This window comes from Ictalurus furcatus, chromosome 16, assembly GCF_023375685.1.
Source record: "Ictalurus furcatus strain D&B chromosome 16, Billie_1.0, whole genome shotgun sequence".
NCBI lineage: Eukaryota > Metazoa > Chordata > Actinopteri > Siluriformes > Ictaluridae > Ictalurus > Ictalurus furcatus.
This window is the reverse complement of record NC_071270.1, coordinates 7,509,431-7,536,470: the sequence shown is the minus strand read 5'-3', so window position 1 is coordinate 7,536,470 and position 27,040 is coordinate 7,509,431. Positions and strand designations below refer to the sequence as shown.

Below are 27,040 nucleotides of genomic sequence, written 5' to 3'. Positions count from 1 at the left end.
ATCCTATGTGGGTGGGGGGTTGGGGGGGGTTATATGACAGTGGGAGCCCTGTTTTAATTACATATTCATTGGCTTTTCCTCACATTGATCTGGTGATGTCCACATGCTGCTCGGCGTGGTCACAACGCAGTTATTTCTGAGCCTGTCTGAGACTTTACATCATAGAAGCAGATTTGCCATGAGATTTCCCACTTAAATTCCTTTTTGCCTACACAACCTCCATGTAACATTTCTCCTAGGTTCTTTGGGTTCGCTGTGAGTCCCGCCAGCCTCAGCTATCTCAGGACAGCCCTCAAATGCTGCATGTGCCGCTGCCAATCATTACTAGATGATAATGTCATCCCAATAAGCAGCAGCATAAGCAGCGTCTTAGCAAACATGTCCGTGCGGGCTCACAATAGGTAGGTGTGGGTTTATGTGGAGCAGTGTGGACACGGATAACCCATACTAATCCCACATGTGGGTTAGCCCAAGCAGGGCCTGCCGCAGTTTTCCCTTTCATGTTCAGCTGTGCATAACAGAAAAGATAATTCCCTTTATCTTCATTATAATGTCACAATTTGTCAACATTATTTTGCACTGCACAAGTACTCACAATTGTGTAGTCAAAAGAGGCATCCACCGCTAGGTAAAATGCAGGCTATAAATGGGGGAAAAAAATAGTATGAGGATCAAATACTGCCAGGAATTATAAACAATTAAAGATATATCTTACCATTAACACACTCTGCTCCACACTCCCACACAATGCTGGGTTATTTTTTCTACCCAAATGCTGGGTTGAGTCTTTTGGGTCATTTAGTTGGGTTATTTTCTCAGTCTTATTTGGGTAGTTTTGTGTAACCCAACTGCTGGGTTAGTGGCTGGGTCATTTTCACTGACAGTTTAATCAACACTTCTCCCCCACCCCAACACATCAGCCCAGATCCTTGAGTCAAATCAACTCAGCTCGGCTGTTGAATTCACCTCAGGTGGAGGTAGCGGTTTTCACACAGACAGACTGTTAGATATTTTTGGAGAAACACACTCAGAAAGGATGTGTTTATGAATACACTCAGAAAGGACCCTACACACTTTTGTGTTATTACTATTTCAACACATGTTGTGTTAAATTATCCAATAAATGTGTTAAAATAGAAAAAAAAAATTCACACCAGTGACCAACACAACATGTGTTAAATTATTTTCCAAACACGTTGCAGACTGCGCTGCCAACATCATCATCCAAATCTTAATATGCCTCAAAGTGAACGTTCGCTGCTTTGACCTTTTGATTGTCACCGCGGAGTCGGGAGTCCTGATGTGAGGAAACCAAATGACCACAGGTATGCTAGCGTTCATCACTATTTAGCGTTAATGCTGCTGAAAATGCCTGGCCGAGTTTGTGATATTTAGGCAGGGAGCTCTCGAAAATGTATTCATTGGAAAACAGTAACTCAGCAAGTGATAATTAACTTTACCTATCGCGACGGTTTCAAAAGTGAATACCATGTACTACTTCCTCAGTGTTGGCGTTACACGACTAGTGTCGTGTGTTTATGTTGACTGTGAAATATGGACTGAGGTTATTTTATAATTCTCTGGGTCTGCATCTTGGGGTCTGCATCTGGGTCTGCATCTTATCTGAGGCTCTGAGTTAGGGTTAGCTAGGTGGATGCTGTCACCATTGCTTTCACCAGTAGGGATGAGTGATGCTAACCTAGACGCACCTGAGGTAATAACATTACTTTAGCATACAGCTTGTGGTAATGTTAGACATTCCCATTCCCTTTTTGAAAGTTAACAATAACCTTGCATTACAGCTGTTCATAATGATGCAAGTCTTTTGGACAAGGCAAGCTGTAGTAATTAGCATTAGAAGGATGGCTAGGGCCTCATTTCTTCATGTATTCAGCAAATGTTAGTACTGGTTAACAAGTGCAGAATGTCAGTGGCATATGGAATTAGCTAGCTCAGTAATGTCAAAGCAAAAAATTCTTCACAAAGTTAACTTTACAAAAAGAGAGGCTGGGGGTTACAGTAGGTTGTAATGCTTTCCATTATCTCTATAATGTTGGTTGACCTAATTAGGTTATGCAAAAAAAATGGCTGTGAGGTGTTAAAGGCTGGAAAATAAATATTCACAAGTTAGCTAGATTTTCCTGGTGAGTCTACAGCACCATTTTGTTCACTGGGAGAGTGGAAGTTACATCTCACACAATTTAAGATTCTGTAATGCAATTTCTCATTTAAAGCCCAAAGGTATTTGTCCATATTTTCTGGCTAACATCTAACCAACATTTTTTGCTCTTTCACAGCTTTTCAAATGGAAGGGAGTGGGTCTTTTCTTCACAGATGGCAGGGAGGTTTGTAAGAAGCAAAACCAACACCAATTCTTACAATCTGTCAAATGTTTTAATGATTTTAATAAATGTCACCTGAATTTCATGCAATTGTCCGTTTATTTTGTGAGTATTTTAGTAGAATTTTAGCATACAAACAAATTGCATTTTAGGATGATTGTAAGGAGAAAAGTATAAACAACACATCTGTGTTATTTTTGTGTTATTTTTTTAACACATCTTTGTGTGGAATTGTGTACTAATACACTGATTGTGTTAAAAGCAACACAAAATGTGTTGTCCTTAACTAAACACGCAGGTGTTTTAAAAATTAACACATGATTGAGTGAAGGTTCGTATCAATATATTTATCCATAAAACCATCACTACACTGGAAAAAGCTAAATGTGCAATAACAGTCCAGTTTACATGACACTAAATGCAACGCTATCTTTGTTAGCTTTGGCTAACTTGGTTGTAATGCCCACTGGATAGTAAGTTGGTTACTCAGTTTTCTGAATGTTTTAAACATCTCCTTTTGATCAAAATCTGACATTTTCGTCTTAAATATATGACTTATTTGAGTCATTTACTTCAAAGTCTATATATAAACACCACTTTAGAAGCTCTAGCAATACATTTCTGAACACCTTCTTGTGTATAAATAAAGGAGATACCATGTTGACATATTTGTTTATAATGTGGTATATTTGACATTCTCAAAGGGTACAAATAACCCGGAAAATATTAACCCATTTATGAAATAAAATGAATCCAGCATTTTTGTAAAAATTAAACCTTTGAGTTAAAAAACAACCCATTTGCTGGGTTAAAATTAACAACCCAAATTGATGGGTTAGTTTAGCCCAAACTGTTTTTAACCCAGTGTTTTTTAGAGTGTAATGATGTTTATACTCAAGTTCCTTTTAATATACTTGGAACTGCTTGGTGGCCATGGCACTGACCCTGGCCTCTGGGAGAACAGACCCTGGCCCGGGAGCCTCCACTTCTCCCCGGGACGAACCTGGTGACCGCGGCAAAAGCCCTAACCCTAAGCCTAACCCTGGCCTCTGGGAGAACTGACCCCAGACCGGGAGGACACAGTTATAGAAGAGAAATGATTTATAATCACACTATCCAGTGTCACCAGGCCCAGACTGGCCATCGGTAGCACCAGGACAATTCCTGTTGGCCTGATGACTGATATGGCCTGCTGCCATGCTGTTTTTTTTATTTTATTTTTTAATTAACCAATTCATTTATGTATTTAATCATTATTGTTCTATATTATTGGTGTCGGATGTACTCAAATTATCTTTTCTGAATTCAGCACTCGATAATAAATCAATAATAAACCATGAATCTGTTAGTCTTGACTTGCAACACTACCATTCGTCTCAGCTCTGGCAAACAGTTCGAACAGAGTCAACAATGCACAGGATGGAGAGGAAGAGGCCAGGTGCTGCAGAGAGGAAAAGGGCACACAAAAGGAAACTTAGCGAATCAAGTATTAACCACAATTTCACTACTAGATTGAAAGTTTAATTTTTATAACTCCTCATACACTGTTCATCGAACTCTAACCAAAAACATGTCACAAAGCTTTTGCTGATCATGGGGCCGAAATTGGCTTGACCCCGGTATTGCTGCTTGCAGCTATATTTATTAGGGGTCAAGCCTCGAAGAGGCGAAGACCCCTATTGTTTTTGTTAGTTTTCTTCTTCTTCTTCTTCTTCTTCTTCTTTTTCTTCTTCTTCTTTTTTTTCTTGAAAAAGATTCATCTACTGGACCTTTCTGTAAATTACATCATTAATTGTTGTTACGTGCGAAAAGTGAGCGTCTTTTTTGTGCATTGTGAATGACTCATGGAATCATTTACTCAACCAATTCGCTCAAACATTGAATCATTCACAACTAAAACATATCTTATTATCCTTAAATGAGCATGCCTATGTACATGTCTACTAAAAGAGTGTTTAAGCAGTATGTTTTCCCACTCAATGCAGATCTACCATTTTGCAAATAAATGTTGTCAGGTACATAACCTGCAGAATTATTTTTTTCAGAAAATAAAATGTTATCCTGCAGGACAGATTAAGTGCTTGGGAACTTAATTTCTGCAGGAGGTCCTTCAGGATTTATAAAATCCTGCAGGATTTTCCCCTTGTGCAGCTAGTGTGCTGGAAATTCCTGCATGTTTCTATTGTACTGAAGGCTCCATCCTAAAACCTATAGGAATATCCTGGTCAGGTTTTTTGTAAGCTGGGTATGTTGGTGATGTCACTTGCAACCATAAAGCCTATTATATTAAAAACTTATAATAGGCTACCGATTAAGGTCAAATTAATTATGCTTCAACAAAAGCGTACAAACATGTAGTGCCCCCTACTGACCGGCATGTGCAGCTGCATGTCAGTGTCGAATTTTGCACGGGTAAGCACCACTTACATTTTCTTCAGAAAATATCAATTCTATTTCTTCTTCTTCTTCTTCTTCTTCTTCTTCTTCTTCTTCTTATTATTATTATTATTATTATTATTATTATTATTATTATTATTATTATTATAGACAATGATAAAATTAGTTTAAGGGCAGTTATAATTACCACTTATATATGTGCCAGTTTATGGAGGACTGTCATTTATATCTCTGTCTTTTTTGTCTCTCTTGTTCTCCATCTTGACAGAATGGACTATGAATATCATCACAGCAGCAAAAGAAGCAGATGCGGTAAAGACAATGATGGTGGGATGCCCTATTGCACCTTTTACTGTAGTGTAATATATTAAGATGTTTTGGATTTCCATTGTATTCAAGGGTAATAAAACTGACTATATTGACTGTCAAGTGCAATAACTATATAGTGCTGGTATAAGTACAGGATTAAAGTTGATCAGTTGTTGCAACTTGCTGCGGCTGTGAGCAGAACATAGACAAGGCAGAGACAGGATTGGTGCAAAAAGAGTGAATTTATTGAAGTGAGGGAAAAATGGCACAGTGTGGGTGTAGGTAGTGTGAGAAGTGCTAGCTTGGAGGGTCATGGGCCATGTTGGGGCACTAAGGAGACGTGTGTCAATGGGCGCTGCATGCCAGGTGTAGTGGAGTGGGCTGAGGGTGGCGGTGTCAAGAGGTCTGGGGCTTTCCCGTGGGTGCCGGGGATGAGAGCTCTTGGCACGGCACAGGTGGCGAATGTGGCTGTTGTTGCTGTCATTGGTCTCTGTAATAAAAAGACAGTCGCTGTTAGTAGAGACAAAGAAATTGCTCACCTCGCTGCAGTTGCAGGGCCCTTTTATACTCTCATGTCATCTCTGTGAGAGTGATGAGCCACCACAGTCACCCCTTTTTGGTTTTAGCTCTATTACATCACCCCGCCCCTTAGCCATGTGCTCACTCACCATCCACAACAGTGGTGTTGAAGTGCCACTGTCCTTTCAGCGCCCAGTTGACTATTGTGCGAGGAGTGTATATATATATATATATATATATATATATATATACACAGTATCTCACAAAAGTGAGTACACCCCTCACATTTTTGTAAATTTTCAATTATATCTTTTCATGTGACAACACTGAAGAAATGATACTTTGCTACAATGTAAAGTAATGAGTGTACAGCCTGTATAACAGTGTAAATTTACTGTCCCCTCAAAATAACTCAACACACAGCCATTAATGTCTAAACCAATGTTTGTGCCCTCCACTAATATTGGTACCCTTGGTAAATATGAGCAAAGAAGTCTGTAAAAAATTGCTTTTATTATTTAATCTTTCGATCTTTTGTTAAAATAATTCACAAAAATATTCTGCTCTCATGAATATCAAACAATTACAATCAAAACACAGTGTTATCAAAAAAATATATTTGTTAAATATAGGTGTGCAACAATTAATGGCACCCTTTTAGTCAATACTTTGTGCTACCTCTGCCAAGATAACAGCTCTGAGTCTTCTCCTATCATGGCTGATGAGGTTGGAGAATACATGGCAAAGGTTCTGAGACCATTTCTCCATACAGAATCTCTCTAGATCCTTCAAATTTCAAGGTCCATGCTGGTGGATTCTCCTCTTCAGGTCACCCCACAGGTTTTTTATGGGGTTCAAGTCAGGGGACTGGGATGGCCATGGCAGGACCTTGATTTTTGTGGTCAGTAAATCATTTTTGTCTTGATTTTGATCTATATTTTGGATCACTGTCCAACCACGGCCCTTTTTAAGCTTTCTGGCAGAGGCAGTCAGGTTTTCATTTAATGTCTATTGATATTTGATAGCGTCCATGATGCAATGTATCCTAACAAAATGTCCAGGTCCTCTGTCAGAAAAACAGCCCCAAAACATTAAAGAGCCACCACCATATTTAGTCGTGGGAATGACGTACTTTTCCATATGGCTACCTCTCTGTGTGCGCCAAAACCACCTATTGTGTTTATTTGCAAAAAGCTCTATTTTGGTTTCATCTGACCATAGAACGGATCCCATTTGATGTTCCAGTAGTGTCTGGCAAACTGAAGATGCTTGATTTTGTTTTTGGATGATAGTAGAGGCTTTTGTCTTGAAACCCTTCCAAACAACCTGTAGTGATGTAGGTGACTTCGGATTGTAGTTTTGGAGACTTTCTGACCCGATGAAGCAACTAACTTCTGCAATTCTCCAGCTGTGATCCTTGGAGATTTTTTGGCAACTCAAACCATCCTCTTCACAATGTGTTGAGACAATATAGACACAAGTCCAATTGCAGGTTGATTCATAACATTGACTGGAACTTCTTAATTATTGCCCTGATGGTGGAAATGGGCATTTTCAATGCTTTTGCAATTTTCTTGTAGCCACATTCCATTTTGTGAAGCTCAACAACATTTTACCGCACTTCACGGCTATATTACATGAACTTAAACATTGTAATGTTTAACCACAACTACTAGTCCAGGCTATTGTTATCTCAAAACTGGACTGCTGCAACTCACTACTCTCGGGCCTCCCAGCCAGCTCCATAAAACCCCTTCAAATGATTCAGAATGCAGCAGCACGCCTCGTCTTCAACCAGCCCAAGAGAACCCATGTCACACCCATCTTCATCTCCCTCTACAGGCTTCCTGTAGCCACCCGCATCAAATTCAAGGCCTTGATGCTCACCTACAAGACCTTGTCTGGAACAGCACCCTCCTACCTCAACTCTCTCCTGAAGGCTTACGTTCCCTCATGCAATCTGCGATCAATCAACGACCGATGCTGTAGAACCTACTCAACGTGGCTCAAGGTCCCTTTTAAGAACCTTCAAACTAACTGTTCCTCAGTGGTAGAATGAACTTCCAACCTCAATCCGGACCACAGAATCTGTCACCATCTTCAGGAAACAGCTAAAGACCCACCTCTTCTGTGAACACCTAACCAACCCATAAATAAATAAATAAATAAATAAATAAATAAATAACCCTTAGTCTGGCCCTTACAACTCTACTCTGTGCACTTTGTTTCTTCTGGAACTCAGTTAAAGATTTTGTGTGGTAGCACTACTTGTATTGTTCTCTGCTTGATACCACTTTGCTAGTATTATCTCATTTGTAAGTTGCTTTGGATGAAAGCGCCTGCTAAATGAATAAATATAAATGAATAAATGTGATGAATGACTAAGGGAATTTGGCCTATGTGTTACCTCACATTTATACCCCTGTGAAACAATTTCCTGATCGTAGTCACCCAGTTCTACTAAAAAATATGTAAAATATTAATGGGAACATATTTCAAATATATTTTTCTCATATGAATTCATATAATTCCAATAATTGTTGCACACCTATATTCAACAAAGATATTTTTTTGATAAATCTTTGTTGTGTTTGCAATTGTTTGAGATCCATGACAGCAAAGTATTTTTGTAAATTTTTTGAACAAAAGGTCAAAAGGTTAAACAACAAAGTAATAGCTTTTTTCTATTTTTTATTTTTTTATTTAAGTTTCTTGCTCTTCATCTTGCAAATCCAAAGTAATACACTGGATCGACAAGACATCTATTGTTTGAGTTTTTTTTTATTTGTTTGTTTGTTTGTTTCTTTAACATGCTTTTACAGTCTTTGTTTTCTTCCTCTCTCTTGGCTCAGAGCACCAGTCTGTTTACAGTGGTGTTCCAATGTCCCGAGGTTACAGAAAGAAGCAGTGCCAACGCAGACACACAACACGGCATGACCATGGGAGTCATGAAAGGCATGATCGTGAGTGCCACGAGCAAGTGGTAAAGTATGATCTATACAATGAAGGACATGATTCAGATGAACAGCTCTCAGATGTGAACTCTAACAGTAAGTTAAATGCTTAATTTTTCAGAAATGTTTTGCTTAATTTAATTTTAATTATAGCTTGAAATTTTGATCACTTGATGTAAGATCATTATACATGTCCTACTGGGGTCCTAACAAGACCTATATGCAACCTATATCAATCATGTGGCCACACGTCTGATTACTTGAATAAAATCCACTTTGGACTTCATTCACCACAAGCTTTCCTATGACTAGTCCCAACTGGCTTAACTGTTAAAAATGCAAGTATAGTTTAACACAATAGTTGATAAGAAAAAATATATTCTGACACGCCAAAACACAGCTTCACAAATAGTGTGTTGATCTTCACAAAATGGTAAGTGGCTATAAGAATACAGCAAAAGCATTGAAAATGCCCTTTTCCACCATCCGGGCAATAATTAAGAAGTTCCAGTCGACTGGAAATGTTATGAATCAACCTGGAATTGGACATGTGCGCACACAGAGAGATAGCTATATGGAAAAGTACCTCATGCCCACGGTTAAATATGGTGGTGGCTCTTTAATGTTTTGGGGCTGTTTTTCTGCCAGAGGACCTGTACATTTTGTTAGGATACATGACATCATGGACTCTATCAAATATCAACAGACATTAAATGAAAACCTGACTGCCTCTGCCAGAAAGCTTAAAATGTGCCATGGTTGAGTCTTCCACCAGGACACTCGTCCAAAACATACATCAAAATCAACACAAAAATGTTTTTAATACCCCATAAAAAACCTGTGGGGTGAACTGAAGAGGAGAATCCACCAGCATGGACCTTGAAATTTGAAGGATCTAGAGAGATTCTGTATGGAGAAATGGTCTCAGAACCGTTGTCATGTATTCTCCAACCTCATCAGGTACTATAGGAGAAGACTCAGAGCTGTTATCTTGGCAGAGGTAGCACAAAGTATTGACTAAAAGGGTGCCATTAATTGTTGCACACCTATATTTAACAAATATATTTTTTTTATAACACTGTGTTTTGTTATAAAGAGGGACTCGTTATTCCATTTATTTTCATCATATGTCTGTGAAACTTGTACCCATTAAAAGGGAACTCAGCATTGCATGAGTGCCATGCTTTGGGAAGAGCCCTCATGCATGACCAGTATCTAAAGCTTGTGTAACATCATGCCTATTTATAGGCCTACCGTGATCAGGTGGCATAGCAATTAAGCGTGCCGCATGATATAAAAACGGCACCGATGAACCACGCCATCAGCCTTATTATCTTCAGCGAGACTGCATGTCGGTCGTTTTTGTAATGCTTGCAAAAAGACTCTTCATTTCCTCTCTGTCTTTTCAAAAAAAAAAAAAAAGAAAAATCTCTTTACTTTTCTGTTCCTTTAAAAAAAAGAGAAAAGTATGAGTGAGAGAGAATTCAGGAAGTGTGTTACGCCTTGCTCTCGTTTCATCACGGGGGGGGGTTGGTACGACAACAACTTTCTGTGTGAAGTGTCTAGGAGTCTAATGGTGGAGCAAGCCAGGGCAGCCCTCGAGAGGTCTGACTGTGCGCATTGTGAACTCCATACAATTAGGCTTTCTCTCTTCTCGGCCGAAGGCAGTTGAGTTTCAAGGCATCGTGGATCTGGGCCTGGGGATCTCGTATGGATCTGGAAGACGAGCCAGAGATGAGTGCTGCTCTATCTCTTGCTCTGTCCTCCGGGTCAGGCTCTCTGCCTGATTTTGGAGCTCGCGTCGCAATTCCTCCTTCCGCTACGGAAAGCCAATAAATAAATAAATAAATAAATTCTTCTACTTGAAATGATTATTAAGGCTGGATAAGCTTTTTTCTCCCTAGTGAAAAGAAATCTCCCTCACACTGCAGAAAACTCCCCTTTTTTCCCAGAAGTGCATGACAAAATAACACGCTTCTGGGGAGAACCATACATTATAACCCTGTGATGTCTGATTATTCGGCCATCATGAATGAATGGCTTGGCTATTTAGCTATGCTGAAGATGGAGGAGGCGCTTGTGAGCTACCTCTCTCCATCAATGGCAGGTAATTTAGGGGGGCCGGCTTTGCCATCCAAGCCATGTAAGGCCACCTTGGCACTGGTGAGCAAGGCCTATGTGGCAGTGGGCCTTGCTTGTGGGTTTCTGCATACAATTGCAGTATTTCAGGCCTACCAAGCAGACCTGCTGAGTGAGCTTGATACTTCCTTCGCTTTCACCAGTTTCTTCCCCATCATGTTGAGTTTGCTCGGGCATCGAGTGTAGCTGCTATTGAGAGGGAGGCACACACAAGGCGAGTGTGGCAGCCCACCTCCCCCCGCGGAGAGCCAGGGGAATGGTCATAAATGGTCATGAGAATGGTCATAAAGGCCAAGCAGACAAAGAATGGGGCCAAGACAAAGTACTGAGGGGCCGCGGAGGGACGTATCAGGGAACATGAGGTTGTTAGGGCAGTTAGCCCTCAGTACTACTGTAGGGCCTCCCCTAGCCAAGGCTGTCAAAAGTTTTCAGTCTTCTCTGGTCAGCAAGCTGTCACAGGGCAATGACAATCTGATGCTTTCCCTCCAATAGAATGTGGAAAAGTTAACGTCATTAAAAGTCGTTAAGCATGGAAACTACTGCCAAATGTGTCTCCATGGGTTCTGTCTTCCGTAGAAAAGGGTTACCAGGTTCAGTTCCGTGCTCGACCCCCCCAGTTCAGAGGTGTGCTCATCACAGTAGTCATCACAGAGCAGAGCCCAACGTTAGCACAGGAAGTAGGATCCCTCTTGGACAAAGAGGCCATAGAACATGTACCCCATTCCCTGAGGAAGGGAGGTTTCTACAGCCGTTATTTCCTGGTCTGCACAAAAGGTGGGAGTATGCGGCCAATTTTATATCTGCGTCATCTCAACCATGCTCTTCGGACATACATACGGACATCTTATCGTTCCACAGATTCAGTTTGAGTAGTGGTTTGTGACAATAGATCTAAAAGATGCATATTTCTACATAGAAATATCGCCCTGTCACAGGAAGTTCTTGAGGATCACGTTTGGAGGCAATGCGTACCAATACAACCAGGATATACATTCCACCCCGGGCTCAAGTGTCTTGCAGTGACCCTCGGGCTCGGACCTTTTGAACAGGCCATGCTCTCAGTATGACGGCGTGGATATTCTCACGCAACAGTGAGTTCCATTTGAAATGGAACGTTTGGGTTAACACTGTTCCCTGAGAAGGGAACAAAACGCTGCGTAGCTTTGTCATACTGGGTCATGCCTGTGAACTGCGTCTTCGCTTCAGATAATAGAGGCTGACCTGATCATGGCAGGCCTATAAATAGGCATGATGTTAGACAAGCTTCAGATACCAGTCATGCAGGAAGGTGCTTCCCACAGCATAGAGCTCCCGTTCCCTACTCAGGGAACAGGGCTACATGCGTAACCCAGACGTTCAATTTATTTCTCAGTTGTTGAATATTTTTATTTTAAGTACAAATATTTACACATGTTAAGAAATTTGCTGGAAATTAAAGCAGTTGAATGTGAGAGAGTTTATATATATATATATATATATATATATATATATATATATATATATATATATATATATATATATATACATGTGTGTGTGTGTGTGTGTGTGTGTGTGTGTGTGTGTGTATACAGTGAGGGTAATAATTATTGAACACGCCTACATTTTTTTCAGTAAATATATTTCCAGTGAGGCTATTCACATAAAATTTCACCAGATATCAGTACTACAGCATTAAAGTCCATAAATAAAGTTATAAAGTGGGATGACACAGGAAAAAGTTTTATATATATTCTTTACATATATTTATATATGTTTTACTGGCAACAGTAAAATATTTCAGTTAGTTCATAGTAGTTACTGTTTATTTTAGCTGTGGATTATGACTCAGGAGGGGAATAGGAAAAATCAAGAGGAGGACTCACTGGAGGTGGAGCAGAAGAACACTTGCTAGGTCTTTCATGCATAAGGCACTTTATTTTGCTCTCGACTTTAGCTTTGCTTAGGCTTATACAAAAGTACTGGAGCACAAATCAACCAGCAAGATGTGTGGAAATGTTGCAGAACAAGGCACTGAATAATGAACTGGACAAGAAAGAAGAAAAGGTGAAAAGTAACAGTCAAGAGGAACAAAGGAGTTGAAGAAACCATAAGTTCACAGGAGATCTTTCTCTACACTCATGGTATTTCCTTAAAAATTGGTGAGATAACTTTAAAATGGATCAGAGAAGCTCAAATATTCCACTAGCATCTGTTCAAGTTTCAGTTCAGTCTTTTACCTCTGGTCTGGATGCCTGCACTTCTCTGTCAGGTAAAGCCATTACTTTACACACCATCTTGATTTCTCAGTGTCTTCATTTCAATCCCCTACACTGTTCTTCAAATACAGTAGCATGAATTGTCAAAATAAGATGTCTAGATGAGGCATGCTTTGTTTTATACTTGTGATATTTTGTTGGGAATTATTCTACTTGCTCCAGTGTTTTAGGGCACTGAGTCTCAACATTTCTTTAAAGTTCTTTTCCAGTCATATAGTAGTTCATGTAAAGTGCCTTACTCACAAAACCTAACTGAAGCTTGAGTTTAGTGCAATCAGAACAAAATGAGTCTCTTAATTTCCTCCCTAAAGTGTTTGATCACTCATTTCAATCAACTAAATTTAAGAATGCTGCTATCATGCAAGCAAGAATAATTACATTTCATTTAGTCAAGCTGCTGTAACTAAAGACTTTCATCCAATTCAAAATGAAAAGCACAGCAACACTTAAAGATAAGCTGTAATTTTCCATTCGGAAAATAGCATTCCACTGGCAGATATGGCTTTGGTTGAGCCAAAGGATCAGTAGGATTACTTGGTGGTTAACAACTAGAGAAAAACAACCACGTGCTAATAATCCTCTGGACCATGATGGCAGGGTGCCATGGGGTGGAAAAATAAGAAACTTGTGCTCACCAAAAATTCGGAGGACTTTTACAGCACACGTTTATATGCTATATTTTGCGATGTCATTATTATTTTAGTCTTTATTAATGATGGATAGGTTTCACTGATCTGGTTTAAAGATCAACTGTAACATAGATAAACTGTAGTTCACTGTCCAGGATAATAAATTCAAAGCTTTCAGTTAATGTTAGGCTTGTATAAGACTGATAGAAGGGATAGGGTTTTTGGGGCCCTTGAGTATTGGAATGGCTCAGCTGAATAGTCTAGCATTCCATATTCTAGTTAAAAATTTGAATGGTCATAAGACACATTCAGACAATACACGTATAATATTTTTTTGATGACGAGCATGCATGTTAACAAGGAAATATATGTCAGCCAAAATCTAAAATTTTTTGTGGCATAAACTTATATTACTTGCTGTGAAATATAAAGTATGGGTGTGTCAGAATAAATTTAACTATTCAAATAATTCAAATTACTTTCATAATATTGATGTGAACCTATATCTATTTGAGATCCTGTTTTCTACTTTGACCTCCTTACATAAAAGACTTCTTGTGCTAATGAGCATTGTCCCTTTATGTAGGAAGGCTCTGAATTAATGAGCTGGTCTGATTAAATTATGTTGTCTCCTCATCCATCCATCCATTTTCTGTACCGCTTATCCTGCACAGGGTCACGGGGAGCCTGGAACCTATCCTAGGGGAATCAGGGCACGAGGCGGGGGACACCATGGACGGGGTGCCCACCCACCACAGGGCACAATCACACACTCATTCACATACCCATTCACATGCTACAGACAATTTGGAAATGCCAATCACTGCCTACAACATGTTAGTTGTACTCGTACATTACCCGGAGGAGACCCTGAAGCACAGGGAGAACATGCAAACTCAGCACACATAGGGCGGATACGGGAATCAAACCCCCAACCCCGGAGGTGCGAGGCAAATGTGGTAACCACTAAGCCACCGTTATGTTGTCTCCTCATAATATTCCTTGATTTTTAAGTTATTTACTTCAGTAATGTTTTTAGCTAGCCTAACCACTTCTGGTTACGTGTGTGTGTGTGTGTGTCTGTCTGTCTGTCAGTGTCACCAGCTGCACAGAGACTGCGCTGTATCCTTGGAGAGGAAGATAACGCCACACCAACACTCTTCACAGAGATGGACACACTGTACCATGAAGGTGGAGAACTAGAGTGGAAGGAATCAGCAAGGTAGCTCACACACATCATTTTCATACACACAATCAGAGCCACAGTCATTTACACACACCTACTTACAACTTACTCTGAAATCTTAAAGGGTCTATACTGTGACCTTGTTTCTGTATTTTGGGAGTTTATACACAAAATCATCTTTGACATTGATTTGACTTTTTTGACATTGTCACTGTTAGAAACTGTTACTAGTCCAGGCTCTTGTTATCTCAAAACTGGACTACTGCAACTCACTACTCTTAGGCCTCCCGGCCAGCTCTATCAAACCCCTTCTTCAACCAGCCCAAGAGAACCCATGTCACACCCCTCTTCATCTCCCTCCACTGGCTTCCTGTAGCCGCCTGCATCAAATTCAAGGCCTTGATGCTCACCTACAAGACCTTGTCTGGAACAGCACCCTCCTACCTCAACTCTCTCCTGAAGGCTAATGTTCCCTCACGCAATCTGCGATCAATCAATGACTGACGCTTAGCAGAGCCAACTCAGCGTGGCTCAAGGTCTCTTTCAAGAACCTTCAATCTTACTGTTCCTCAGTGGTGGAATGAACTTCCAAAGACCCAGCTCTTCCGTGAACTTGTATTGTTCTCTGCTTGATATATCGCTTTGCTTGTATTTGCTCATTTGTAAGTCGCTTTGGATAAAAGCGTCTGCTAAATGTATGAATGTAAATGTAAATGTAGAGACAAGTGCCAATGGCTTTTTTTTCATGTCTGTCTGGAGAAGATCTTGTCTGAATGGTATTAGTAGAAGTAGTGCCCATGAAAGACCAGGGGAAAGGGCCAGCTGGAAATTCTACTGAACCTTGGTGAAGGTATCGACAAGATAGCTGAGTGCAATCTCTGCACAGATCATCGTCCAATTCCAATACCATGTCACATGCTGATCTGGGCATCTGATTTGTACAAGATCTGCCACTACTGTATTATTTCTTCAGGGGCAGAAATAAAGTCCTCCAAATCTTCTGCCCTGGACTATAATGCAGTCCAGGACTCACTTGAAGAGTCTTTGTTATCTGATTACTTCATATTGCTTCGATCATGCTGTGACATGAACAAATTGCTGCAATATGATAGTAAAGAATAATTTTTTCCCACACAGCATAAGAAACATTACATCAAATTACAAGGCTAGTAATACAAATCATAACATTTACCCCATGAGCAAACAGGCAATTAAGATAGTTGTCAGCTGAGCGTAGTGAAGAAACAAAAGTCTGGCATCATCGGTCTTGTTCATCAGTCTTTGCTTCTGGTAGTAGAGTAGCATTTATGAAGAATGTCAAGTTAGTCACAGCAATTATTTGTAGTCATTGCCTACACTCCTAGCTGATGACAAGTAAATTAAAACACACAACTCTTTCAGATGCTTGGGTTTAGTTGTGCATGCAGGCCAATTTTTGACAAGAGGAAAAATAACGAGAATTTAAAATCCCAATTCCAAAAAAGTTGGGATGCTGTGTAAAATGTAAATAAAAACAGAATGCAATGATGTGCAAATCTCATAAACCCATATGTTATTCACAATAGAACATAGAAAACACAAAATGTTATCAAAACTTTTCCAGCCTTTTGTGGCCCCGTCTCAGCTTTGAGATGTGTTGCAGCCATCAAATTCAAAATTACCTTATTTTCTCCTTAAAATGGTACATTTAATCAGTTTAAACATGTGATATGTTTTCTATATTCTATTGTGAATAACATATGGGTTTAAGAGATTTGCAAATCAATGCATTCTGTTTTATTTAGATTTTACAACGTCCCAACTTTTTTAGAATTGTGGTTGTAAACCATAATGTATGTTTAAAAAGAATTTTTTATGTTGATGAAAAATATATTAGTGAAAAGATACAATGCATAATTTTGATCTGACAGAAAGTGTTTATTAAGTGTGTGTTTTCACAGGTGGGTGAAGTTTGAGGAGAAAGTGGAGAAGGGAGGAGAACGATGGAGCAAGCCACATGTTTCCACACTGTCACTGCATAGTCTGTTTGAGCTGCGTACATGTTTACAGACTGGTAGCATCCTGTTGGACTTGGAGGGCTACTCTCTGCCTCAAATAGTTGGTGAGTTTAACCAGTGTGTGTGTGTGTGTGTGTGTGTGTGTGTGTGTGTGTGTTTTTTTAACTGTGAGTGTGTGTTTTTTTTAACTGTGTGTGAGTCTTTAACTTAAATTTGTAGTAGTAAGTCAAGGCAACTGATCTATTTCATCAGTATGACATCTATCACCATCACCATCAGACTTCGTGTAGTTGACTTGCCTCTAGGCATTCAATATGACCTGGATGAATAACCCACTTCATCTGCTTGTTTCCCTTAAGCGTTATAACTGGGTATCTGTATAATCTTCATGTTCAGATGAAATAGTGGACAAGCATATGCAGGATGGCCTGATAGACTCTGAGCTCAGAGAGAAGATCAGTTTCATCTTGCTGAGGAAGCATCGACACCAGACCAAGAAGCCCATCCATCGCTCACTGGCTGACATTGGAAAACCCAGTCCTTTAAGTAAAGGTCTTGACCTCTAATTTTTCAATGAATTGTGTTACTGATTTCCTGATGTGGGTCCCAGAATGGAATAAAAAAATATTGCCACCTTTGGAAAACCAAAAAAAGCTATGGAACCAATGCTTAGTTTTTCATTTGGCAGGCACTTTTGTCTAAAGTGTCTTACTGGTAGTGCAAAATGCATTGCAATCCAGTAATATGCTATAAGAATCTAAAATCAATGATACAGTGGTGCTCAAAAGTTTGTGAACCCTTTAGAATTTTCTGTATCTCTTATGAATACAGTGCCCTCCACTAATACTGCAACCCTTGGAAAATATGAGCAAAGAAGGCTGTGAAAAATTGTCTTTATTGTTTAACCTTTTGATATTTTGTTCAAAGAAGTCTGATCTCATGGATATCAAACAACTGCAAACAAAGCACAAGTTTATTAAAAAAAAATGTAAGTAAAATATAGATGTGCAAGTTATTGGCACCCCTATGAATTCATATGAGAAAAATATATTTGATGTATATTTCCATTGATATTTAATTTTTTTTTTTTAGTACTCCTGGGTGATTAAGAACAGGAAATTGTTTAACCATGACTTCCTCTTTCACAGGGTATAAATATGAGGTAACACATAGGCCAAATTTCCTTAGTCATTCATAACAGTGGGATAGACCAAGGAATATAGCTGTGATGTGTATCAAAAGGTTGTTGAGCTTCATAAAATGGCAACTGGCTATAAGAAAATAGCACAAGCATTGAAAATGCCCATTTCCACAATCAGGGTAATAATTAAGAAGTTCCAGTCAACTACAAATTATATGAATCAACCTGGAATTGGTCTATATTGTCTCAACGCACTGTGAAAAGGATGGGTTGAGTGGCCAAAAAATCTCCAAGGATCACATTTTGGGGAATTACAGAAGTTAGTTGCATCTTGTTGTCAAAAAGTCTCCAAAACTACAATCCGAAGTCACCTACATCACCACAAGTTGTTTGGAAAAGTTTCAAGATAAAAGCCTCTATCCAAAAACAAAGTCAAGCGTCTTCAGTTTGCCAGACACTACTGAAACTTCAAATGGGATCGGGTTCTATGGTCAGATGGAACCAAAATAGAACTTTTTGCCAATAAACACCAGAGGTGGTTTTGACTCACACAGAGAGGTAGACATATGGAAAAGTACCACATGCCCATGGTTAAATATGGTGGTGGCTCTTTAATGTTTTGGGGCTGTTTTTCTGACAGAGGACCTGTACATTTTGTTAGGATACATTGCATCATGGACTCTATTAAATATCTACAGATATTAAATGAAAACCTGACTGCCACTGCCAGAAAGTTTAAAATGGGCCATGGTTGGATCTTCCAGCAGGACAATGATCCAAAGCATGCATCAAAAAATGGTTTACTGACCGCAAAATCAAGGTTCTGCCATGGCCATCCCAGACCCCTGACTTGAACCCCATAGAAAACCTGTGCGGTGAATTGAAGAGAAGAGTCCACCAAGGACCTCGAAATGTGAAGGATGTGGAGAGATTCTATATGGAGGAATGGTCTCAGGTCCCTTGCCATGTATTCTCCAACCTCATCAGGCATTATAGGAGAAGACTCAGAGCTGTTATCTTGGCAAAGGGAGAAAGCACAAAGTATTGACTAAATTTGACTAAATTTAAAGTACTGACCTATATTTAACAGATATTTTTTGGATAAACCTGTGTTTTGTTTGCAATTGTTTAATATCCATGAGAGCAGAGTATTTTTTAAACAAAAGATCAAAAGGTTAAACAACAGAGACAATTTTTCACAGCCTTCTTTACTCATATTTACCAAGGGTGCCAACATTAGTGGAGGGAAATGTATATGACAAAAAATATTATATATAATAATATTATAATATTACTTGTTATACTGATATTATACTCATTTATTTATTGACGAAAATTATCCAATATTACATATCTGTGAGTGGCAAAAGTATGTGAAACTAGGATTAGCAGTTTAATTTGAAGGTGAAATTACATTCAGGTGATTTCAATCAATAGGATGATAGTCAGGTGTGAGTGAGCACCTTGTTTTATTTAAAGAAAAGGGATCTTTCAAAGTCTGATCTTCACAACACATGTTTGTAGAAGTGTATCATGGCACGAACAAATGAGATTTTGGAGGACCTCAGAAAGAGTTGTCGAAACTTATGAGGCTAGAAAAGGTTACAAAACCATCTCTAAATAGTTTGGACTCCACCATTCCACAATCTGACAGATTGTGTACAAATGGAAGAAATTTAAGACCATTGTTAACTTCCCCAGGAGTGGTCAACCAACAACGATCACTCCAAGAGCAAGACGTGCTCACTCCTGGAGAGGGTAACGATGTTCTTGAATTTCCTCCATTTGTACACAATCTGTCTGACTGTGCATTAGTGGAGTTCAAATTCTTTGGAGATGGCTTTGTAATGTTTTCCAGTCTGATGAGCATCAACAACTCTTTTAATGAGCTCCTCAGAAATCTCCTTTCTTTGTGCCATGATACACTTCCACAAACATGTGTTGTGAAGATCAGACTTTAACAGATTCCTGAACTTTAAATAAAACAGGGCACTTACTCACACCTGATTGTCATTTCATTGGTTGAAAAGGCCTGACACTAATTTCACCTTCAAATTAAACTACTAATCCTAGAGGTTTATATACTTTTCCACTGACAGATATGTAATATTGGAAAATTTTCCTCAATAAATAAATGGCCAAGTATAATATTTTTGTCTCATTTGTTTAATTGGGTTCTTTTTGTCTACTTTTAGGACATGCGTGAAAATCTGAAAATATATATGATATTCTGGGTCAAATTTATGCAGATATATAGACAATTATAAAGGGTGCACAAACTTTCAAGCACCACTGTATGCTACAATATGAGCGTAACCTTTCAGTGATGCTACATTATTTTTAAAAAATCCTTTTAAAATAGATATCTTATCCATAAAAATAATTATGTGACAAAATTGTTGTTCGTTAGTTATTTAGCACAGCCTTCCTTTGGTCAATTCTGGATGCATATAGGGAACATACAAAAGGATCTGTCAAGTCAAATCAATCCGATACATTTGCCTAGGCAAAATCTCTTTACATCCTTCATAGTTCAAGATCCTTACAGTTTTTCAGCAACTTCTCACAGGTTTTAGAAGGAATTCAGCTCAAGAGTCTGGCAAAACTGCAGTAAAACTTGTAGGACTTTTTTCATAACCTTTTAACACATCTTTACTAAGAGTGAAAAGAATTCTGAAGGTCAGTATATCCATCTTATATTAGTTTTAATATACTTTGAACCTCATTAAAAAAAAAAAACTCTGATTCTTCCATGCTATCTTATGTGTACTTTTGTGCAGTATGATGTGTTCTCATCTCACCCTTCTCTTCTTCTCTGCAGTGTCCTTTCTAATTTCTAATGTAACCTACACTCTGCAACCTCTCAATTTGTCTCTTGAGCTCTCTTTCTCTTTTCTTTTTTTTCCACTCTTCCCTATTTCCCTGGGTCTGTCAGATCGAAGTCCAAGTTGTAGCCATAGCTCCATGTATAACTTGCATCACTCCACTGAGGACTTGCAAGGTCACCAGAGTGGAACTGTGGGGAAACTATGTGAGTCTAGGTTTCTCACCCTAATGTAGTCTACTTCGTCACTAAAAATCTATATAAGGTTCTAAAAGTCATAAATGTCAATTGTACATGACAATGTATGCTTTGACGCTTCTATGGTAGCCTTTACAACATCATATCACACTTATGCATCTTATTTTGATGTGTGTAACATATGGAGATGTACAGAATTTAAAACATTGCACAGCAATGGTCCTAAATTTGTTCTTACACATAAATGCAAAATTATCGTATGCACAAATTATGATTCATCAACTTTTATAGGCAGTTTATATTTTATATATACAGTATCTCACAAAAGTGAGTACACCCCTCACATTTTTGTAAATATTTGATTATATCTTTTCATGTGACAACACTGAAGAAATGACACTTTGCTACAATGTAAAGTAGTGAGTGTACAGCTTGTAAAACAGTATAAATTTGCTGTCCCCTCAAAATAATTCAACACATAGCCATTAATGTCTAAACTGCTGGCAACAAAAGTGAGTACACCCCTAAGTGAAAATTGGGCCCAATTTGGGACCAATTAGCCATTTTCCCCTCCCCAGTGTCATGTGACTTGTTAGTGTTACAAGGTCTCAGGTGTGAATGGGGAGCAGGTGTGTTAAATTTGGTGTCATCGCTCTCACAGTCCCTCATACTGGTCACTGGAAGTTCAACAGGCACCTCATGGCAAAGAACTCTCTGAGGATCTGAAAAAATGAATTGTTGCTCTACATAAAGATGGCCTAGGCTATAAGAAGATTGCCAAGACCCTGACACTGAGCTGCAGCATGGTGGCCAAGACCATACAGCAGTTTAACAGGACAGGTTCCACTAAGAACAGGCCTTGCCATGGTTGACCAAAGAAGTTGAGTGCACGTGCTCAGCGTCATATCCAGAGGTTGTCTTTGGGAAATAGACGTATGAGTGCTGCCAGCATTGCTGCAGAGGTTGAAGGGGTGGGGGGTCAGCCTGTCAGTGCTCAGACCATACGCCGCACACTGCATCAAATTGGTCTGCATGGCTGTCATCCCAGAAGGAAGCCTCTTCTAAAGATGATGCACAAGAAAGCCTGCAAACAGTTTGCTGAAGACAAGCAGACTAAGGACATGGATTACTGGAACCATGTCCTGTGGTCTGATGAGACCAAGATAAACTTATTTCGTTCAGATGGTGCCAAGTGGGTGTGGCGGCAACCAGGTGAGGAGTACAAAGACAAGTGTGTCTTGCCTACAGTCAAGCATGGTGGTGGGAGTGTCATGGTCTGGGGCTGCATGAGTGCGACTAGCACTGGGGAGCTACAGTTCATTGAGGGAACCATGAATGCCAACATATACTGTGACATACTGAAGCAGAGCATGATCAGTATGCAGTATTCCAGCATGATAACGACCCCAAACACACCTCCAAGACAACCACTACCTTGCTAAAGAAGATGAGGGTGAAGGTGATGGACTGGCCAAGCATGTCTCCAGACCTAAACCCTATTGAGCATCTGTGGGGCATCCTCAAACGGAATGTGGAGGAGCACAAGGTCTCTAACATCCACCAGCTCTGTGATGTCGTCATGGAGGAGTGGAAGAGGACTTATATATATATTATATATATATATATATATATATATATATAAAAGCTGCTTTATGAAAAATAAATAAATTAATAATAATAATAATAATAATAATAATAATAATAATAATTGTGCACTCTTCCTTTACTTTAATTTAATCTCATGGCTGCAAGTGGCAAAAGGCAATACACATTCTGATAGAATCATGACACCAGTGGTTATTAAAATAGGGGAAGCACAACTTATATATCGACTATATATATTAGCATATTATGCTAATCTAAGACTAACAATAAACACAGATAATCCATTTTACTTTACAAAAACAGTTAAAAACTGGGACCTTTTGAATTAAAATCGTGGGTGTTGGTTTGCCCAGTATAGAGATACTTTTTCCTGTGCAAAACTGAGGTTAAAATTTTTTCATAATTCCAAATAAATCCACAAATAAATGTAGCGAGATTCACAAAAATTGTGAAATGAATAGAATAAGATCCACAAATATATGTTAGAAGTTTCACAAAAATGAATTACATTCACATTAAATAAAATGAGATTTGCATATATATATATATATATAAATTTAACAAATATGTTTTTATTTCACAAACACAACACATCTTGTGCAATTGTCCTGTGCAGGTGTGGATTCTTGCATGCATTTGTGGATTTTAAAACATTTCTAACAAATAAAGCAAACAAATAAAAACATCCATCATTTTCTGTACCGCTTATCCTATACAGGGTAGCGAAGAGCCTGGAGCCTATCCCAGGGAACTCGAGACACAAGGTTGCAAACCCACTACAGGGCACCAGAGCACACACACTCACACACTACGGACAATTTCAAATCAGCCTACAATGCATGTCTTTAGACTGGGGAGGGAAAACAGTACCCGTAGGAAACCCCCAAAGCACGAGGAGAACATGTAAACTCCATGCTCACATGGCAGAGGCAGGAATCAGACTCCCAACCCCGCAGGTACAGTGCCCTCCACTAATATTGGTCCCTTAGTAAATCTGAGCAAAGAATTCTGTGAAAATTGTCTTTATTGTTTAACCTTTTGATCTTTTGTTCAAAACATTAAAAAAAAATACTCTGCTCTCATGGATATCAAACAATTGCAAACAAAAATTTTTGTTAAATATATGTGTGCAACAAGTATTGGCACCCCTATGAATTCATATGAGAAATATATTTGAAGTATATTCCCATTGATATTTAAAAAAAAATAGTACAACTGGGTGACTAGGGATAGGAAATTGTTCAACCATGACTTCCTGTTTCACAGGGGTATAAATATGAGGTAACACACAGGCCAAATTCCCTTAGTCATTCATAAAAATGGGTAAGATCAAGGAATATAGCGGTGATGTGCAGCAAAAGTTTGTTGATCTTCACAAAATGGTAAGTGGCTATAAGAATATAGCAAAAGCATTGAAAATGCCCTTTTCCACCATCAGGGCAATAATTAAGAAGTTCCAGTCGACTGGAAATGTTATGAATCAACCTGGAATTGGACATGTGTGCACACAGAGAGGTAGCCATATGGAAAAGTACCACATGCCCAACGTTAAATATGGTGGTGGCTCTTTAATGTTTTGGGGCTGTTTTTCTGCCAGAGTACCTCGACAATTTGTTAGGATACATGGCATTATGGACTTTATGGACAGCTTTGAAATAAAAACCTGACTGCCTCCGCCAGAAAGCTTAAAATGGCTCAATGATTCAATACATGCACCGAAATCAACACAAAAATGGTTTACTAAACACAAAACCAAGGTCCTGCCATGGCCATCCCAGTCCCCTGACCATAGAAACCTTGAGGGGTGAATTGAAAAGGGGAATTCATCAGCATGGACCTTGAAATTTGAAGGATCTAGACAGATTCTTTGTGTAGGAATATTCTCAGATCCCTTGCCATGTATTCTCCAACCTCATCAGGCATTATAGGAGAAGACTCCGAGCTGTTATCTTGGCAAAGGGAGGTAGTATTGACTAAAAGCTGCCAATAATTGTTGGCACACCTATATTTAGCAAAGATATATATATATATTTTTTGATAAACCTATGTTTCATTTGCAATTGTTTGATATCCATGAGAGCAGAGTATTTTTGTGAATTTTTTAAACAAAAGATCTAAAGGTTTAACAGTAAAGACAAATGTTTCCAGCCTTCCTTGCTCATATTTTCCAAGGGTGCGAATATTAGTGGAGGGCACTGTACGAGGCAAATGTGCTAACCACTTAGCCCCCTAAATAAACTAATTAATAAATAAACCTTCCAGCATAGACCACTCCCACTTTAAAGCCATATAAGAAAACAGATACAACTATTTTGAATACAAAATAGATACAAATACAGATAATGCCACTGTGTGATACCCGTAATATGTAGTGAACTATAGGAAATTATGGTATCCAAAACTGAGGGCATAATCCTACTCAAACCACAAAGTGGTTTCAGTAATCAGTACTGGTAAGTCCAACATCTTTCATATCAATGAATAATAAGTGACCAGCTGTAATTCCAAAACTGCAATTAATGTGCACAAATTATATTTATATTGCATCATTTATGTGTTATGTTACTATGTGAGTTATGAATCTGTTATTGTGTAGGACAAATTTGCCTCATGTGGAACGTTTAGTCCATCAGACCTGTTATTTAGAGTGCTTCTTGAAAGTTTGTGAACCCTTTAGAATTTTCTACATTTATGCATAAAAATGACCTAAAATAAGTCCTAAAAGTACAACCCCAATTCCAAAAAAGTTGGGATGTTATGTAAAATGTAAATAAAAACAGAATGCAATGATTTGCAAATTTCATAAACCAATATGTTATTCACAATAGAAAATATTAAACATATCAAATGTTTAAACTGAGGAAATGTACCACTGTAAGAAAAAAATAAGGTAATTTTTAATTTGATGGCCACAACATGAGTCAAAAAAGTTAAGGGCAGGGGCAGCAAAAGGTTGGAAAAGTAAGTGTTACTAAAAAGAAATGTCTGGGTTACGCATATAACCCTGTTCCCTGAGAAGGCAACGAGACTTTGCGTGAGCTCCTTGTTGTGGGAAGCGTCCTCGAGCGTGATCAATATCTGAAACTTCTGTAACATCATGCCTATTTATAGGCCTGCCGTGATCAGGTGACATGGCAATTAAGCGTCTCGCATGATATTTAATTGACACTTGTGAACCGCGCCTTCAGTCTCTATTATCTGAAGTGAAGACGCAATTCACAGGCATGCCCCAGTATTTAAAAGCTATGCAACATCTCATTCCCTTCTCAGGGAACAGGGTAACCCAGACGTTCCCTTTCAAAGGGAACTCCTTTGACCTTAGTGCAGCTTTTGATACTATAGATCACACTATTCTCCTTGATAGATTAGAAAATGTTGTTGGTATTAAGGGAACAGTCCTCTCCTGGCTCAGGTCTTATCTGACCGATCGTTATCAGTTCGTAGATGTAAATGGTGAATTCTCCATGCGTACTGAGGTTACTTTTGGAGTTCCACAGGGTTCTGTTTTAGGCCCACTGCTCTTTACTTTATATATGCTACCCCTAGGTCAAATTATTCGTAAACATGGAATTAGCTTCCACTGTTATGCTGATGATACACAGTTGTATGTTTCAGCGAAGCCAGAGGACAGACAGAAGCTTAGTACAGCTGAGGATTGTGTAAAGGACATTAGACATTGGATGTTAACTAACTTCCTTCTACTTAATTCTGATAAAACAGAAATACTTTTATTAGGCCCACGTGTAGCTAGAAGTAATCTTTCTGATCACATGGTTACTCTGGGTGGTCTTTCTGTTTCATCATGTGCAGCAGTTAAAGACCTTGGAGTGATTATTGACTCCAGCCTATCATTTGATGCTCATGTAGATAATATTACTAGGATAGCCTTCTTTCATCTCAGAAATATTTCTAAAATAAGAAACATATTGTCACTACATGATGCGGAAATACTAGTTCATGCATTCGTCACCTCTAGATTAGATTACTGTAATGCCTTACTGTCTGGATGTTCCAGTAGGAATATAAATAAGCTCCAGTTAGTCCAGAATGCAGCTGCTAGAGTCCTAACTAGAACTAGAAGGTACGACCATATCACACCGATATTATCAATACTGCATTGGCTCCCAGTAAAATCTCGCATTAACTATAAAATACTTTTATTAACCTATAAAGCACTAAATGGTCTCGCGCCACAATATCTAAGCGACCTTTTGGTTTTATATAATCCGCCACGCCTACTTAGATCAAAAGATGCAGGCTATTTGACGGTACCTCGAATAGTGAAGGCTACAGCAGGGGGAAGAGCTTTCTCTTATAGAGCCCCACAGTTATGGAACAGTCTTCCTATTAGTGTTCGGGACTCAGACACAGTCTCAGTGTTTAAGTCTAGGCTTAAAACGTATTTGTTTACTCAAGCCTACCCTGACTAGATTCTGTTCTACTACTTCGCAGTCATAATTATCTTTTTTCTCCCTCTCTCCTTTCGCCGAGCCCCACATGAATTTATGGAGATACTAGAGATCCAGATCCTTTCTGCCTCTGGAT

General features: G+C 38.9%; 1 protein-coding gene across 1 annotated transcript in view; it reads left to right on the top strand.

The window, feature by feature from the left end:
- Positions 1 to 12,231: 12,231 nt before the first annotated feature.
- Positions 12,232 to 27,040, top strand: part of slc4a5b (solute carrier family 4 member 5b) — a 53,070-nt gene continuing 38,261 nt past the window's right edge. Inside the window, exons 1-5 of the mRNA XM_053645147.1 lie at positions 12,232 to 12,908; positions 14,640 to 14,766; positions 16,671 to 16,831; positions 17,124 to 17,273; positions 20,804 to 20,899. Of these exons, the coding sequence (XP_053501122.1) occupies positions 12,815 to 12,908; positions 14,640 to 14,766; positions 16,671 to 16,831; positions 17,124 to 17,273; positions 20,804 to 20,899 (628 nt within the window). The 5' untranslated portion in view covers positions 12,232 to 12,814. The remainder of the gene's footprint in view (positions 12,909 to 14,639; positions 14,767 to 16,670; positions 16,832 to 17,123; positions 17,274 to 20,803; positions 20,900 to 27,040) is intronic.